At 39.2% G+C, this 13127-nt stretch overlaps 1 protein-coding gene across 4 annotated transcripts; it reads right to left on the reverse strand.

Annotated features, from left to right (window-relative positions):
- Positions 1 to 298: 298 nt before the first annotated feature.
- On the reverse strand, positions 299 to 12410 carry bin1a (bridging integrator 1a). 4 transcript variants are annotated; one of them, XM_086090560.1, is made up of 19 exons: positions 12073 to 12410; positions 11233 to 11313; positions 11062 to 11116; positions 10863 to 10957; positions 10127 to 10222; positions 9926 to 10036; positions 9743 to 9835; positions 9539 to 9624; positions 9202 to 9277; positions 8804 to 8859; positions 8096 to 8140; positions 6858 to 6927; positions 6663 to 6785; positions 5686 to 5706; positions 2603 to 2956; positions 2249 to 2365; positions 2043 to 2117; positions 983 to 1084; positions 299 to 906 (listed from the first exon to the last, which is right to left on the reverse strand). In XM_086090560.1, the coding sequence occupies exons 1-19, from the start codon at positions 12157 to 12159 to the stop codon at positions 805 to 807; spliced, it is 1845 nt and encodes a 614-aa protein (XP_085946686.1). In that variant the 5' UTR covers positions 12160 to 12410; the 3' UTR covers positions 299 to 804. The 4 variants fall into 4 exon arrangements, with proteins under 4 accessions (XP_085946686.1, XP_085946688.1, XP_085946687.1 ...); XM_086090562.1 differs by lacking the exon at positions 8096 to 8140; XM_086090561.1 differs by lacking the exon at positions 5686 to 5706.
- Positions 12411 to 13127: the final 717 nt, after the last annotated feature.

A 13127-nucleotide genomic window follows, 5' to 3' on the forward strand; every position in this document is an offset into this window, starting at 1 on the left:
TCTCATTGGTGCTGTTTGAAAGCTTTTCAGCAAGCCTGACTTTGTTGACTGTTGTATTGATTGAATGCATAATAACTTGCCGAACAACACTTTGATCTCCATGAAAACAAAATAATACAGGCAGAGGTGGCAAATCCAAGTCCAGAAAGTAAAAACCCTGCCACAGTTTGGCTAGCTCCCTGGATGCTAATTTACCTGCTAGGGAGCAAGCTAGCTAGCTAGCTAGCACAAGGGGCTAAAGCCAAACTGTGGCAGGGTTTTTACTCTCTGGACCTGGATTTGCCACCTCTGAATAAAGGTGGCCCATGTTTAGTGGGAATAACGATTTAAGATTGTTACAGCTGCCCCACGACTAATTATACTGATTTCTGATTGGTAAACAACAAATGTTGACACCTGATCTTAACAGCTCACCCGACCTGAATATTTAAAAATCACTTGCTACATGTGACCAAAACAGACCAAAGCAGAGATTTGAATGACTACGGAGAGTTTAGCAATGAGAGATGATTGAAATGTAACGATTGAGCCATCTTAGAGGGAGCCACATCTGCGTTTATCCTGCATGAGTTCAGGATTTTCTTATCAGTCCAGTCAACGATCGCACTGTAAGTCTAATATTTGGCCCCTTGGATTGGCTGTTTGTCATTTTTCTTTTGCAGGAATTCCAATTCCTCAGTAGTGGAACTGCAATTTCAGTTCTGCTTCTACGGCCAAAGTCCAAGTAATTAGACAGGACAAGAATAGGACAGGGAGTGTGGGCGAAAGGGGTGAAGGGAAAAAGTTGGCGTGACAATGAAACTTTTACAGCCTCTGGGTGAAGTTTTCCGGGAATACTCCTTTGGGGCCGTTTTCTTTTTTCTGCTTCCAGTCATCTTCTTTGACTCCCATCAGCCAGCCGTCATCCTGAAGACGCACACGCACAAATCCAGATATGACTTGACTTATCTTTCTGATGTCACCAATGTGAGAATGGGTGTACCTGTTCATCTGGGTTCTCGAAGGTTATTACTAGCACCACGTCTCCTGCCTTCATTTCAAGTTCATCCGTGTCGTTTGCGGCATAATCATGCATCACTTGGACCTTTACCACACATTAGTAGAAACACAATTTAGAGTTAGAGCAAGGATGGCAACTTAAATGCTGGAGGGTGCCACCATTTTTCACCAGTGCTACTCGGGGGCCACATAAGCACTTCCTAAACCAGATGACAAAAATGCTATTTTAGATATGGGCAAAATAAAACCGCTGAGTCATAAAAACTAGGGTCAATTTTATTCCGTTTTATTGTGTTTTGTACAAGCCAGAAAAGTTCGGTCAAATTGACCCAAGTTAGCGAGTCGATCCAAATTTTTCACACAAATTGGGTTGTTTTTGACCCAGCAGTTTTTAGAGTGTACAATTATGCAAAACACTTGCTCTTAATAGATGTCATTTTTCATAACACATTTCTCAATGCATGTATAAAAACTAAAATTATTATAACCCAAAAACAAAGGGTTGGAAGAAAACACCAAAATAACACACTGGGATTCCCCCCAATGCAAAGTGCTCTCTTGTATAAAAATGACCATTGAAGGACGCCACAAAAATGTTGAACAGCAAACAGACATTAAGTGCAAAAACTCATTTTGTGCATTTTTTCCCCACAAAAATTAAAAAATTATAAATCAAGTCATGTTATCTTAAGACCATGTCCCATCTAGTGGCGAATGGTGTTATTACAACGTAAAACTATAGTTTATAGACATGCATAGGTTTTTGCAGATTTTAATTGTATTTTTTTATTTCAAACATTTAAAAAATATATATTTCTTAACATTTTTTTTCTGTCTGGGATTTTGTGTCCCATTTTCCCCTATTGTTCACGGGAAATACATATTGAATCTTTAGCAGCATTTTTTTCAAATAAATATTATGCTCTGTACAAAAAAAAAAAGGTCTAGATCCACCCAGAGTGAGGTTGCAAATTGAACACACTTCCAGTTACCCAACCCTGGGTTAGAGGAATGAAATATTCTCATTCAGGCTCAGGTGTTACCTTAAACAGGAAACCAGGGGGCATGTCAGGTGACTCTGCCTTTGCCTCTATGGGTTCTTCGTTTACTGTAGGTGTCTAGAAAGAAAAACATAAAATAATTTATTAATAGAAAAACATTCCAAAATAAATCATTACCAAAGCATCATACTGTTACAGATCATTAAAAAAAAAAAAAGTTCTTGAATATATTTTCTGCTTGTACTCACATCATCTTCTGTTGTATCTTCTGTTGTTGTTTCTTCTGCTGCTTCCACTGCTTCTGCTTCAGGAGCTGCTTCAGGAGCTACTTCAGGAGTTGCTTCAGGAGTTGTTTCAGACTCACCCTGCGACCACAAATACATCATTAAAAAAATATGAAGAAGACACTCTACATGATTTCAACCATAATTAATTGTGAGGGTGTGAGATTGACACACTACAAGACAGACAAAAACAAAAGCAGCGCTACGACAACACAGGCAATAAGGTCGAAACAATCTTTTCTTTATCATCTCAAGCTCAAACCTCCGTAAGAGCTGATGCATCCCACCCTTTCCTTCCAGATGCATCTTCTCCGTTACCTGATCCTCTTCATCAACAGCATTAGGAGGAGCTTCATCTTCACACGCGTCAACCGAAGCCTCGGCAGGACTCGCGGCGTCCTCCGCGTCTGGCTGCTTCTCGTTCTCCACCTGACCCTCCTGGGCCTCAGCCACGGGTTCGTCATAAGCCTGCTGGCTTTCATCGTCCCCCCAATCCTCGTTGTCGTCGTATCGAACCGCATGGGTACTGTCGTCCCCCCAGCCCTCTGTGGCGGCGGCTATGGGGTCATAGCGGGCAGGCGGCATATCTTCTTCCCCCCAGGCATCCGCAGCAGCCGCCACAGGGTCATAGTGCTCCTGGGTGGGCTCTTCTTGGGCAACGCCGTCCTCTGGCTGAGGGGCAGGGGGTTAGGTTTCAAGGGGTCAGAGTTCAAAAGACATATTTTACCTCATGACTGGGTTGGTAAATCATTGGGGAAAATGTTGAGAGACGATTATGTAAGTTTTGAGGGAAGATATATGTTCTATTCAGAATTTTATTTTTGGGGCTTGGGGTTTTTATTGTACTATTTAGGACCATAATTGAGATTGGATGTTTAGCTGGCTGATGAGCATTATATTAAACTATTACGCAATCTTTTAATAATCTAGGCAGTGTCTTTGTTGTTACTTCGCTGTCGCCTCTGGCACTGGCCTAGAACAAATGGAGTTTGCAAATTTGGACGCTGGACCGGAGAGACAAACCTTCCTAGGTTAGTTTAGCGCTGGCTAGCTGGTACGACAGAACACGGAGAGATTTAAAACCAAAAGTTTAAAAAGACCCTGGGTTCTGCTGTTGGCTAGTTTACAGCGAGGGATCCTGGAGATTAAGTAAATTATTTTAAACTAAAAAGGAAAACCTTTCTGAAGGTTGGTTTAAAAAAAAAAAGTGAGTATGAGGCTTGGTAAAGCGCTTTGGTGTAGATAAAGCGATATAAAAGTGCATTTTATTTACCAAATACCATATAATGATCACATTTTAATATAATTTTTTTGGACTGTGATGTGATTTTTCTGCAAAAGTACAATTAGTATGCCATTGGAATTTATTCGGGATTCGTTGGTTAAATATTAAACGAACGTGATCATGGATTTGGGGTACGAGTCCAAGCCTTAATTATAATCATATTATAATAATTTTTTTATTGGTGCAAACCACTGTAACATTATGCATGTATAGAAAAAAAAACAGTTCTTCAATAATGTCTCATTAAATCAATTAAAAAATGTACTTATATACACTGTAAAAAAATATATATATATTGTAATATAACAATACTTTTCTTTTTATTTCACCGTTTTTTTCTGCATTTTAAAAATATCATTTAATTTACAAAAACAAACTCTGATTTTACCTGACAAATGACATGATATCACTGTAACTGTAAAAACACACAATATTTGTGTTCTTTTACAAAAAACTACATTAGAAATGCATATATTGATTGTTAAAATACGTTCACAAATGTATCGTAATTTCTCAAATATTTGTCTTTTATTTAATGGAATAAAATGTAAAATTCATCTTTAAAACCCTAAAAAAGGGAGAAAAAAAACATTTATATTTACTGAGAAATGAACAGTAAAAATTTGTAATGTTTCCCTAATTTTTTTGTGAACTGACATTTTTGTTATAAGTGAATATAATTACAATTTCTGTAATGCCCTGGAGAGGGTAGCATTCATTGTATTAACATTTATTTTGAAAGGACATTTAATGAGATATATATAGCATATGTAATTAAATAGTGGATTGAAAACAAATAATTCTAAAATATAAATGCAACTGTATTTCACTTAAAAGTTGAGTACAACTCACAAATGTACTGGATTTAAAAAACAAAGTGTAATGTTGTTGTTTTTCCCGCATACCACACTTTGAGAATCTCAAGTGCAGATGATTGCCAATATATATGACAAATATATGGATTTGAGCAATACACTGACTATGGCTTGAATATTTCTCCCGAAAGTGAAGTGTTTATTACTTTGTAGCTACAGTATCTGTTCAATGACAGCGCTAAAAGTTACTAAATTATAGATCGTTTTAGGGGTCAAAGTAAAGTGAGCACAGAGGAAGTTAGGAAAAAAGTATCAATTGCATGCAATGTATTTTCTAAATTTGAAAACAAACTGCAACATGAATATCTGTTGCGAGGGACAGAGCAGCTGATTCATTGTCAACATCACAATCAACATTTTACTAAGGAACTGAAGGTCATTTTAGTAATAGGACAATAAGCCTTCACCGGGAAGGCTTGATTAAAAAAAAAAAAAAGTCAAAGAGGGATGGCGGCGGTAAAAGGTAGGAAGCCATTTCTATCAGAAGAGGGATTTGAGTTCTTCTGTATTTAGTTGGCAAGCATGGCTTCTAATCACAGAGTAATGGACACAAGGCAGAGGGGGAGTCGAGTGGGTGCTTTGTAAGAGCAGAAGTGTCATTCCGTTGTGAAGTATTGCTCTTTGGCCCAAGCTGTCTTGGAGACACATCTCTCTTACAGTGATGAACCAAAAGGTTAGTTCACGGATGTCACTATGAACACGAGGCTTTGTGAAAGCAACTTCACTCGTGTGTTCCCTGTGTGTTACATGGCATGTAAACGACACATGTTCTGTCAGTGTAACATACAGGGACACAGGGATCGTTTAAAAAAAAAAATGGAGGTCAATTCAGTTTCAGATATCTATACTGATTTGAACTAAATTAGTTCAAATGTGAGGAAAACATATTTCGCCACCAGTCAGGCGCACTCCATTCCATTTAAATACAGCATACATTTTTGAAAACGAATTGACTGAAGTTTATTTCCAAAGTCAATTTGTGCTATGTAAATATTTGTCAGAGGTCGGACATCAGACACTGCAAACATGAGAACAATGCACAAAGAGATTTGGCACAGATGTAACATTTATGGAGTCATGCGTTGAGACAGGCAGCCATTAACAAAGTCTCAGAGAGTGAAGCTTATAATGGCAACATGACACAAATGGTTAACATTTACACAATGGTATGAAAATAACAATGATGATCAGAATTTGTTTATTGAATACAATTTTTTTGTTGTAGCGCTCAATTAGCTTACCCAGGAGTCCCAGTTTGCTGGCTGTGGGGTCAGAGGTAGTCATATGAAAATAAGTACTTCACAAAACTGTCTTTTTCAGCCTGCTGGTTAAGTATAAAGTAGAGTTAGATATTGTTGTGCAGAAGTATAAGTACGGTAGCCTAAATAACAAATATGTGTTATCTTTTTAAATGCTGATGCTAGCTAGCTAGCTCCTTAACAGGTAAACGAGCACCATGGGAGCTAGCTAGCTACCTAGCACCTGGGGCTAAAGCCAAACTGTGGCAGGGTTTTTTACTTTCTGGACCTGGATTTGCCACCTCTGTTAAATGTTATACTGTCACCTCATATTCACATCTCATACATGTCAATTTCTACTGTAAATTATTGTAACTGCTTGAATGTAGTGCCCCTAGTGGTCAATATGCAGAATATTATTACAGCTCCCTGTTGATTACAGAACCACGTTGCTCAATCAATATCTCTCTGAAAAGGACAATTAAAATAGAGCATAATTATCTCTGTAAAGACTGAGATGTTCCTGATGGTGGGGCCAGCAAAATAAAAAAAAAAGCGACATTGTGAGAGATGCCTCAATTATAACACAGGCTGCATGCCATTTATCTCGTTAATTAAATACTGACAAGCAGCAGACTTGCGGCAAAGGAAAGCCTCATACAATGGGAGTCTTAACAGTGCCGATAGAAAGGAAAAATCATCTCTTTGTGGTATTTGCTCTGCACTTTTGGCTATTATTGAAGTCATTCGAGGAGAAATGCGCTGTTGTCGACTATCGGAAATAAAGTAGAAAACAGTCAGTCGAAGCACATAACTATAAACCAACATGCCCCCAGCTTTATATTTCAGAGGGAAAAAAGCAGCCAGCAACACCTCAAACTATGCCAATAAAATCCAACTTGTGATCATTATGTTTACTATGAAGGACTTTTAAAGGACTATAATTCCACTGTTTGTGAGCACCAGTTGTACACACTAACCTCTGTAGGGGAGGTGATACTGATATCAGGAGTTGCTGCAGCATCAAACAGGTTGATGATATTTTCCGTTTTCATCTCTTGGGATGGGGTCACCTTGGGTGGAGGAGGCACTGCTGGTCTGAGCTACGACAAAAACACGAACCATTAAAACATCGGATACTATTTTAAAACCAGCGCGAAGAAATACAAATCTACCTTGGATGGAGATTTTGGAATTGGCGGAGGTCCTCCTGGTTTGAGAGTGTGGTTGGACTCATCGATGCCACTGGGTCAGTGAGAAATAGAGGGTGGGAAAATAATCCAGACGACCCAGAGTGAGCGTACATAACGTAAGAGGATAGCGAAGAAAGGAGCTACAAAAAAGTTGTATTCATGCAGAGTTGTCATGCTAGAAAAGTGAGCCTCCCTTCATCACGTCCTTTTATATCCCTCTTGCATCCCATGCAAGCAGGCTGTGTCTGTGCCTCATTTAATCCTCACCAAGAGAGCAGTACTAGTGAGTGGCATCATTAGTTGTAGAGAACAAAGTGTAGAAGCTGACAGAAGCCTCAGAACTGAAGATATTTAAAGAGATGGACGTAAACACATTGGCTACAATATTAAGTGCAATCGAATGAGATCTCACACAAGAGCGGTATCAAAAATACAGTGTTGACCCTTTAAATGGTGGCAGGTTTTGTTGACCCCCATTTAACATGAGTTCGTATGTGATTCTCTCATATCAATTGTAAGAGGGTGTGCACACTTATGCAAACACATTATATCAGGTGTTTCTTTTAACTTCTCCTCTTAAAAAAAGTTTTTTTTTAAATAATAATTGAACAGGTTATAGGCCACATTAATGGTCAATAAAAAAAAAAGATTTATCTATTCACATCATTAAAAAAAAACTGGTATTTGAACAGGGGTGTGTAGACTTTTTATATGCACTGCATCATTTGTGAACTAACAAACTATCCCCAAAAATAATAATAAATACCAAGTTGTAGTTTTTGTAAATGACAGAAGTTTTGACACAGCTCTTGATTTGAATCTCGCTATATGGTTTGGGTTTACCGATGAAAGTTCCACAACTTACTGCTGAAACTGTAAAACGACATCACTTATGCTAAAAAGTCTGAACCGTACACTTTCCCAAATTCACTTGATAATCCTCAGCAAGCTGCATTTAGAAAGTGATTCTATACACTTGAGGATGACTTTGAATTGTTACGTAACACTTGTGCCTGGTGATGTGTTGCCCATCTCATTGATATCCGCAGCTCTGAGAGCACGACGCTCTTTCCAGACAGCGTGTGTGAGCCCACTTGCACACTTGCACAAGCAAGCACCGTGTATGTGCTCAAACCTGCAAACCGACTGACATACAGACATCTGGACAAGACAGACCAACAGTTGTGTCAGCGTGGTTGAACACGCTCCTTGCTGATTACCTCCTATTTGCTCCGGACGATAAGGCGCTGCGGTTACCTGTCTTTCTGCAATGGAGGTTCAGCGGTGGTTTCAGATTAATGAATGACATTTGTTTTATGTGTTATCGTAAATGTTCTGTTTTAGTTCAAATAAAGAGATCAATCTTGAACTTGAATTGACATGAAAGTTCCAAAAAAGCCATTCCATTTCCACAATATGGACAAAAAAATCACATATAATCGCATTATACTTCATAGAAGCTTCATGAAACACTTGTGCTATTTTTTTTTTTACTCCCCTTGATAGTGCTCTTGGTTTAGAAATGGCTAGTGCAATGAAAATTGATTAAATTTGCACTGCATCTTTAATCCAAGAGTGCCCTCTAGAGAAGTCAAAAAATATCACAAGTGTTTCATGAAGCTTCATTTGTCCATCACTATGTAGTGATGGGAAAATGAAGCTTCATGAAGCACTTGCGATATTTTTTACTCCTCTCGATGGTGCTCTTGGTTTAGAGATGAAGGCTAGCGCAATGATAATTGATTAAATTTGCACTGCATCTTGAATCCAAGAGTGCCATCTAGAGGAGTAAAAAAATATCACAATTGCTTCATGAAGCTTCATTTGTCCATCACTACCATTAAACCACTTTGCATGTTAGTATAAGTCATTTGGAAGGAAATAAATGGCCAAACTTAAAATGACACGTGACCATCTTCCTCACTGACCTGCTCGTGTCTGTCTGTTCGAGTTTCTCCAACACATCGTATAAATCCTGATCCAACTGAAGGACAGAAAAGCAGATGCAATTAGATTATCTGCCCTGCCCTTATTATAATGATCAATATAATCATAGAGTATTTACAAAACACTGAACAAAAGTATTGGGACACGTGGCTATTCATTCTTTGAACGCTGTTTAAAGGATTTGACTAACATGTTTTTTCCCCATTAATGAATAAGAACATTTGTAAGTCTAGGAAAGGGAGTATAGTGAACTCATATTGCCATCAAATTGTATATGTCTACTAAAGCCCATAACTTAATTAAATAAATGAGCATGTGGTGTGTCCCAATACTTTAATTTTGCTGTCGTGTTTCCAACAAATGTTTGAATGACACTCACCCGGCAAATTTCTTTGTGAAACTTTTCCTCAAAACCAGCCAAACTCTGAAAGGTGCTGACATAAAATCCAACACGACTAGAAAAGGGAGGAAAAAAGAAAAACATTCAGTGCGTTGGCAGACTTGTTTTGTTCAGTGCAAGGCAATTCCTAGCATTCATCAACAACAACTAAAACGAAAACTAAAATGACGTGTTCATCATTTTTCATCATTCGCCAGAGAATATTTTTCTCACGTCTTTGCATGGCCAATGGAGGCGGTAGTTTAGGATAAAACCTGAAACGTATGAGGAAATAAATGAACACCTGTTCAAGCTTTTCTGCACAATAAAAGTTCACCTGTTCCAGAGTGACGGCAGCTCCTCCTGTAAGTCAATATTGATCTCCTCAAACACCTTCTGGGCTCTTTCTAACTCCTCCTCTGCCTGAAATAAACACATTTGGCTCAATTCCTTATTTCTGTCATTTGCTTGCTATATGACAGCAAAAACGAACTGTTTCAGGTTCCAATTGAAAGATATCTAAGTGTCCATCATTATTAACCTGGCTTCTGGACAAGCTACTCTGGGCAACATTGTGTGCGGACAGAATCCCTTGAGCCCAGCCGGGCGTTGCCCTCTCCAACAAAGAGGACGGCTAAACGGGAGAGACACACATGTTGATGTATCATTTATGGACTTCTCATCTTAAATAGATTTCTACTGCTGTCGTGTGCGTTCGCGTTACCTTGGTGATTTTAATCCCGCCATCCTTTTTCTTGGTTTTATGTGTGGTGGCGTAGTTGTGTCTGGCGCTGTCGTAATCCACCAACTTTCTGTCTCGCTTGGCAATACGAGCCTGAGCAACAAAGTAACAAAGGTAAGTCTTTGTGCCATTCATATTTATATGTTTTATAAGTGTTTAAGAAATCGATGTTGTTAATATAACCTTAATATCGGGGAACTGTCCTAAATAGGTATCCATGGAGATGAGAGCGTGATCAACCAACTTTTGATGGTAGTCAGTCCAGAGCACGTCGCAATCCTTGAAGAGGGATGACAATACGGATATTAAATACGGATATCAAAAAGAGCAAAACAATCACTTTTTTTGTCATATTTGTTCAACTGACGGCATAACCAGACAGTAGTATGTTAATAAAATATTCTGTGAAAAGAAATTAGCATGTGGGCGTACCCCCGCAGCCTCATGCTAAGTAAGTAAAATGCTATCAGGAGCTTTCCTGAAACCAGCGACACGGAACTAGCAACATTTCTGCTCAAGTAGTAAAATGACCACCTCTTTTTGACTTTTAATTGATTGTACATTCCCCCCAAAAAATCAAACGCCAAACCGGTAACATTAAGTCATGCTATACCAACCTAGCAGCCATGGCTAACGTTAGCTTGTTTACAGTACACGTTACATACAATGCATGTTGCCAATATGTTAGTGAAGTGTGTGACTTTGGTCAGAGACTCAAGGGTGCGAGGGATTAGTGAAGTGAGGCTACATTCAAACCTTGCTAGCAGTCCTGACATCACATACTTTCCCTCAACTGTTAATTTGTTGTGTTACCAGCAGCATAGTGGCGCAATGATGAATTAGCAAAACTTGTCGTTTTATCTAATATGGCTAACGAAGTGCACACATCTCAAGAATTAAAAACAATAATATGTCTGACCTCCACAATTGAGTCGACTTCATTTTTGCCATACCAGTCGGGCTCGTACATGTCAGCCAGGCATGCCTGCACGTTCTTCGAGGACTCGTGCATGGCTGTGGGGGGGATGGAGCATATTTTCAAAAACATTCAAATTGGAACAGGTCAATAGTTGTATGTTGCACATCCTATTATACAATTATATCGGTGTCTTTCTCACCTTTCACAGCCTCCAAGTATGCTCTGAGATCGCGCTGGAGTTTGCTCCCTTCAGTCTGAAGAGTGGCACATTTAAGAAGACACATGCGTAAGCTTACAGACAATAATCAAATATTAAATCATAAAACCCATTTTGTGGTGACTGTGATAATATCATTCCCTGGACTCTCACATATTGCTTGTTGAAATTTATGACTCCCTCCTCGAAAGCAACATCTTTGGTCTCATCGGCTTTTCCAAGCTTCTGTAGGACCTGACAATCACACAAAAAAAACAATAACACTGTCAATAATGGTATTTTTATATATTTATGCCAATCACTAATATATATATGGATGGCTTACAAGTGTATGATCACTTAGCATTCACGACATAAAGATCACTTGAATAACAGGTTTACTACAATGATGCTTAAAATCCCTTTACAAGAGTTTCATGTTTCTAACATAGCCAAAATATTAGGAACACCTCTTGCAAGTGTTTCAAATATTGTATTGATGTATATGACGCACATGGGGGATCACCCTGCAAGGATACTGCATATAGGCTTAAGTAATATAGCGCCCTCTGTCACACACTCATAGCATCCCTAACATGCAATTGCCGAGGCCTCTACCGTATGTGCATACAGTACACGAAAGCAGCGTAGTACTCTCATCGAGCTGTAATTAAATACGACAGCTTTGAAGCTGTGGGACGTATATAAGACATTTGAACATGGTCGAGATTGTTGAGGATGTGCCACATAGCCTACACGCGATAATGAGTGGGCCCATCTCCTTCCCCTTCAATGTTCCCCTTCAATGACATTGCCTAAAACGCACGCATATGCAGGGGTGCACCACCCGATCCCCAAAATGCAGCATCTCAGCTTCCAGCTGTGAGGCTGTCGTGATGCGACATTGCCCCCTCAGTGGGGGGATGCGCAACTTGGTGCCTCGCTGCTTTTACAAGGCCTCGCGCGTCTCTTCCATGTCCCACATTTGGTCACGTTTATATAGCCTTCTCTTACCTTCTCTTGAGCTCTGGTTAGCTTCTTCTGGACGTTGCTGGCCACTTTCCCCGCAGTCAAACCTTTCCCCAAATTTAGCTCAGCCATCTTCGATAGCGTGGATCAGACTGGGGGGACGCGCACGGGTGGGAAATAAGAGCAAAAACCAACGGTTGGACCGCTAGGGTAACCGTGTGGGAAAATGCATCAATGTCCCGATGATAAATTACAAGCGTGGAATGTGCGTGTCGCGTGAGGCTGATGTGGTATCAGTTGGATGATGCAAAGCCAGGCCGGCTGTAATTCTGGAATATTGAGCTGTTAAGCGTGCGCGTCCACGACACGGGAGGAGGATGCTGACAGAGATGCTCTTAAAGGCACAGAGCCTGCTGCGCGTACACGTGGAGTAGTGTTGCCTACAATCCACGCAGAGAGACCATCCACGTATGCTATGGCAGCAGATCTCAAATTTCTAATACTAAATTAAAATTACAAAATAAAATAAAAATAACAACAATTAGCTCTCCAATTATCACCATTACGTCCAACAATAAAATGCAAAAGCGTAATAGGCCTACATGTTATCAAAACCAAAGCAGAGGTATCATATCTAAAATAATAATAATAATAATAATAATAATAATTAAAAAAATAAGCACAAAAGAGAGAGAGAGAGAACATAAATATGACTTTTTATTCAGGTATAAATTGTTCTCCTGTAGATGGCGCCACAAGCACACTACTTGTACTGTAAACGTTTAATTCTTCTCTAATCCTTGGCTTTAGAGCATGCTCACACACACATTAATCAGGGGCTAAACAAAAAATTATACATACGTATTTCATTAGCATATTATTTAGCCTATTTTCTTTTGGTCGTAAGAATGTGAATTGATTTGTCACTCCGCAGAAGAAAATAGATTTAAACATGCAGGATACAGTGCATTTTAGTGGTAAATATTGGGAAACAATTTCCTAAACAGCACTGTAATTGGCTTTCCTGACATTGATTGAGTTTCCGGAAATATTTATTAGCTTTTCTTCTTTGTTGGGAACTCTCCACGGTGCTGAACCAG

Source organism: Leptonotus elevatus, chromosome 12 (genome assembly GCF_054856555.1).
Source record: "Leptonotus elevatus isolate MCC_2025b chromosome 12, RoL_Lele_1.0, whole genome shotgun sequence".
Taxonomy (NCBI): Eukaryota; Metazoa; Chordata; class Actinopteri; order Syngnathiformes; family Syngnathidae; genus Leptonotus; species Leptonotus elevatus.

What these genes read in the sequence shown, in the direction of transcription:
- bin1a (XM_086090560.1), bottom strand. Translation starts at nt 12,159, where the DNA reads ATGGCTGAGCTAAATTTGGGGAAAGGTTTGACTGCGGGGAAAGTGGCC. An exon ending in TAAATTTCAACAAGCAATAT is followed by an intron (nt 11,117 to 11,232) that starts GTGAGAGTCCAG and finishes GCCACTCTTCAG; the next exon opens with ACTGAAGGGAGCAAACTCCA. An exon ending in TTCACAAAGAAATTTGCCGG is followed by an intron (nt 8,860 to 9,201) that starts GTGAGTGTCATT and finishes TCTGTCCTTCAG; the next exon opens with TTGGATCAGGATTTATACGA.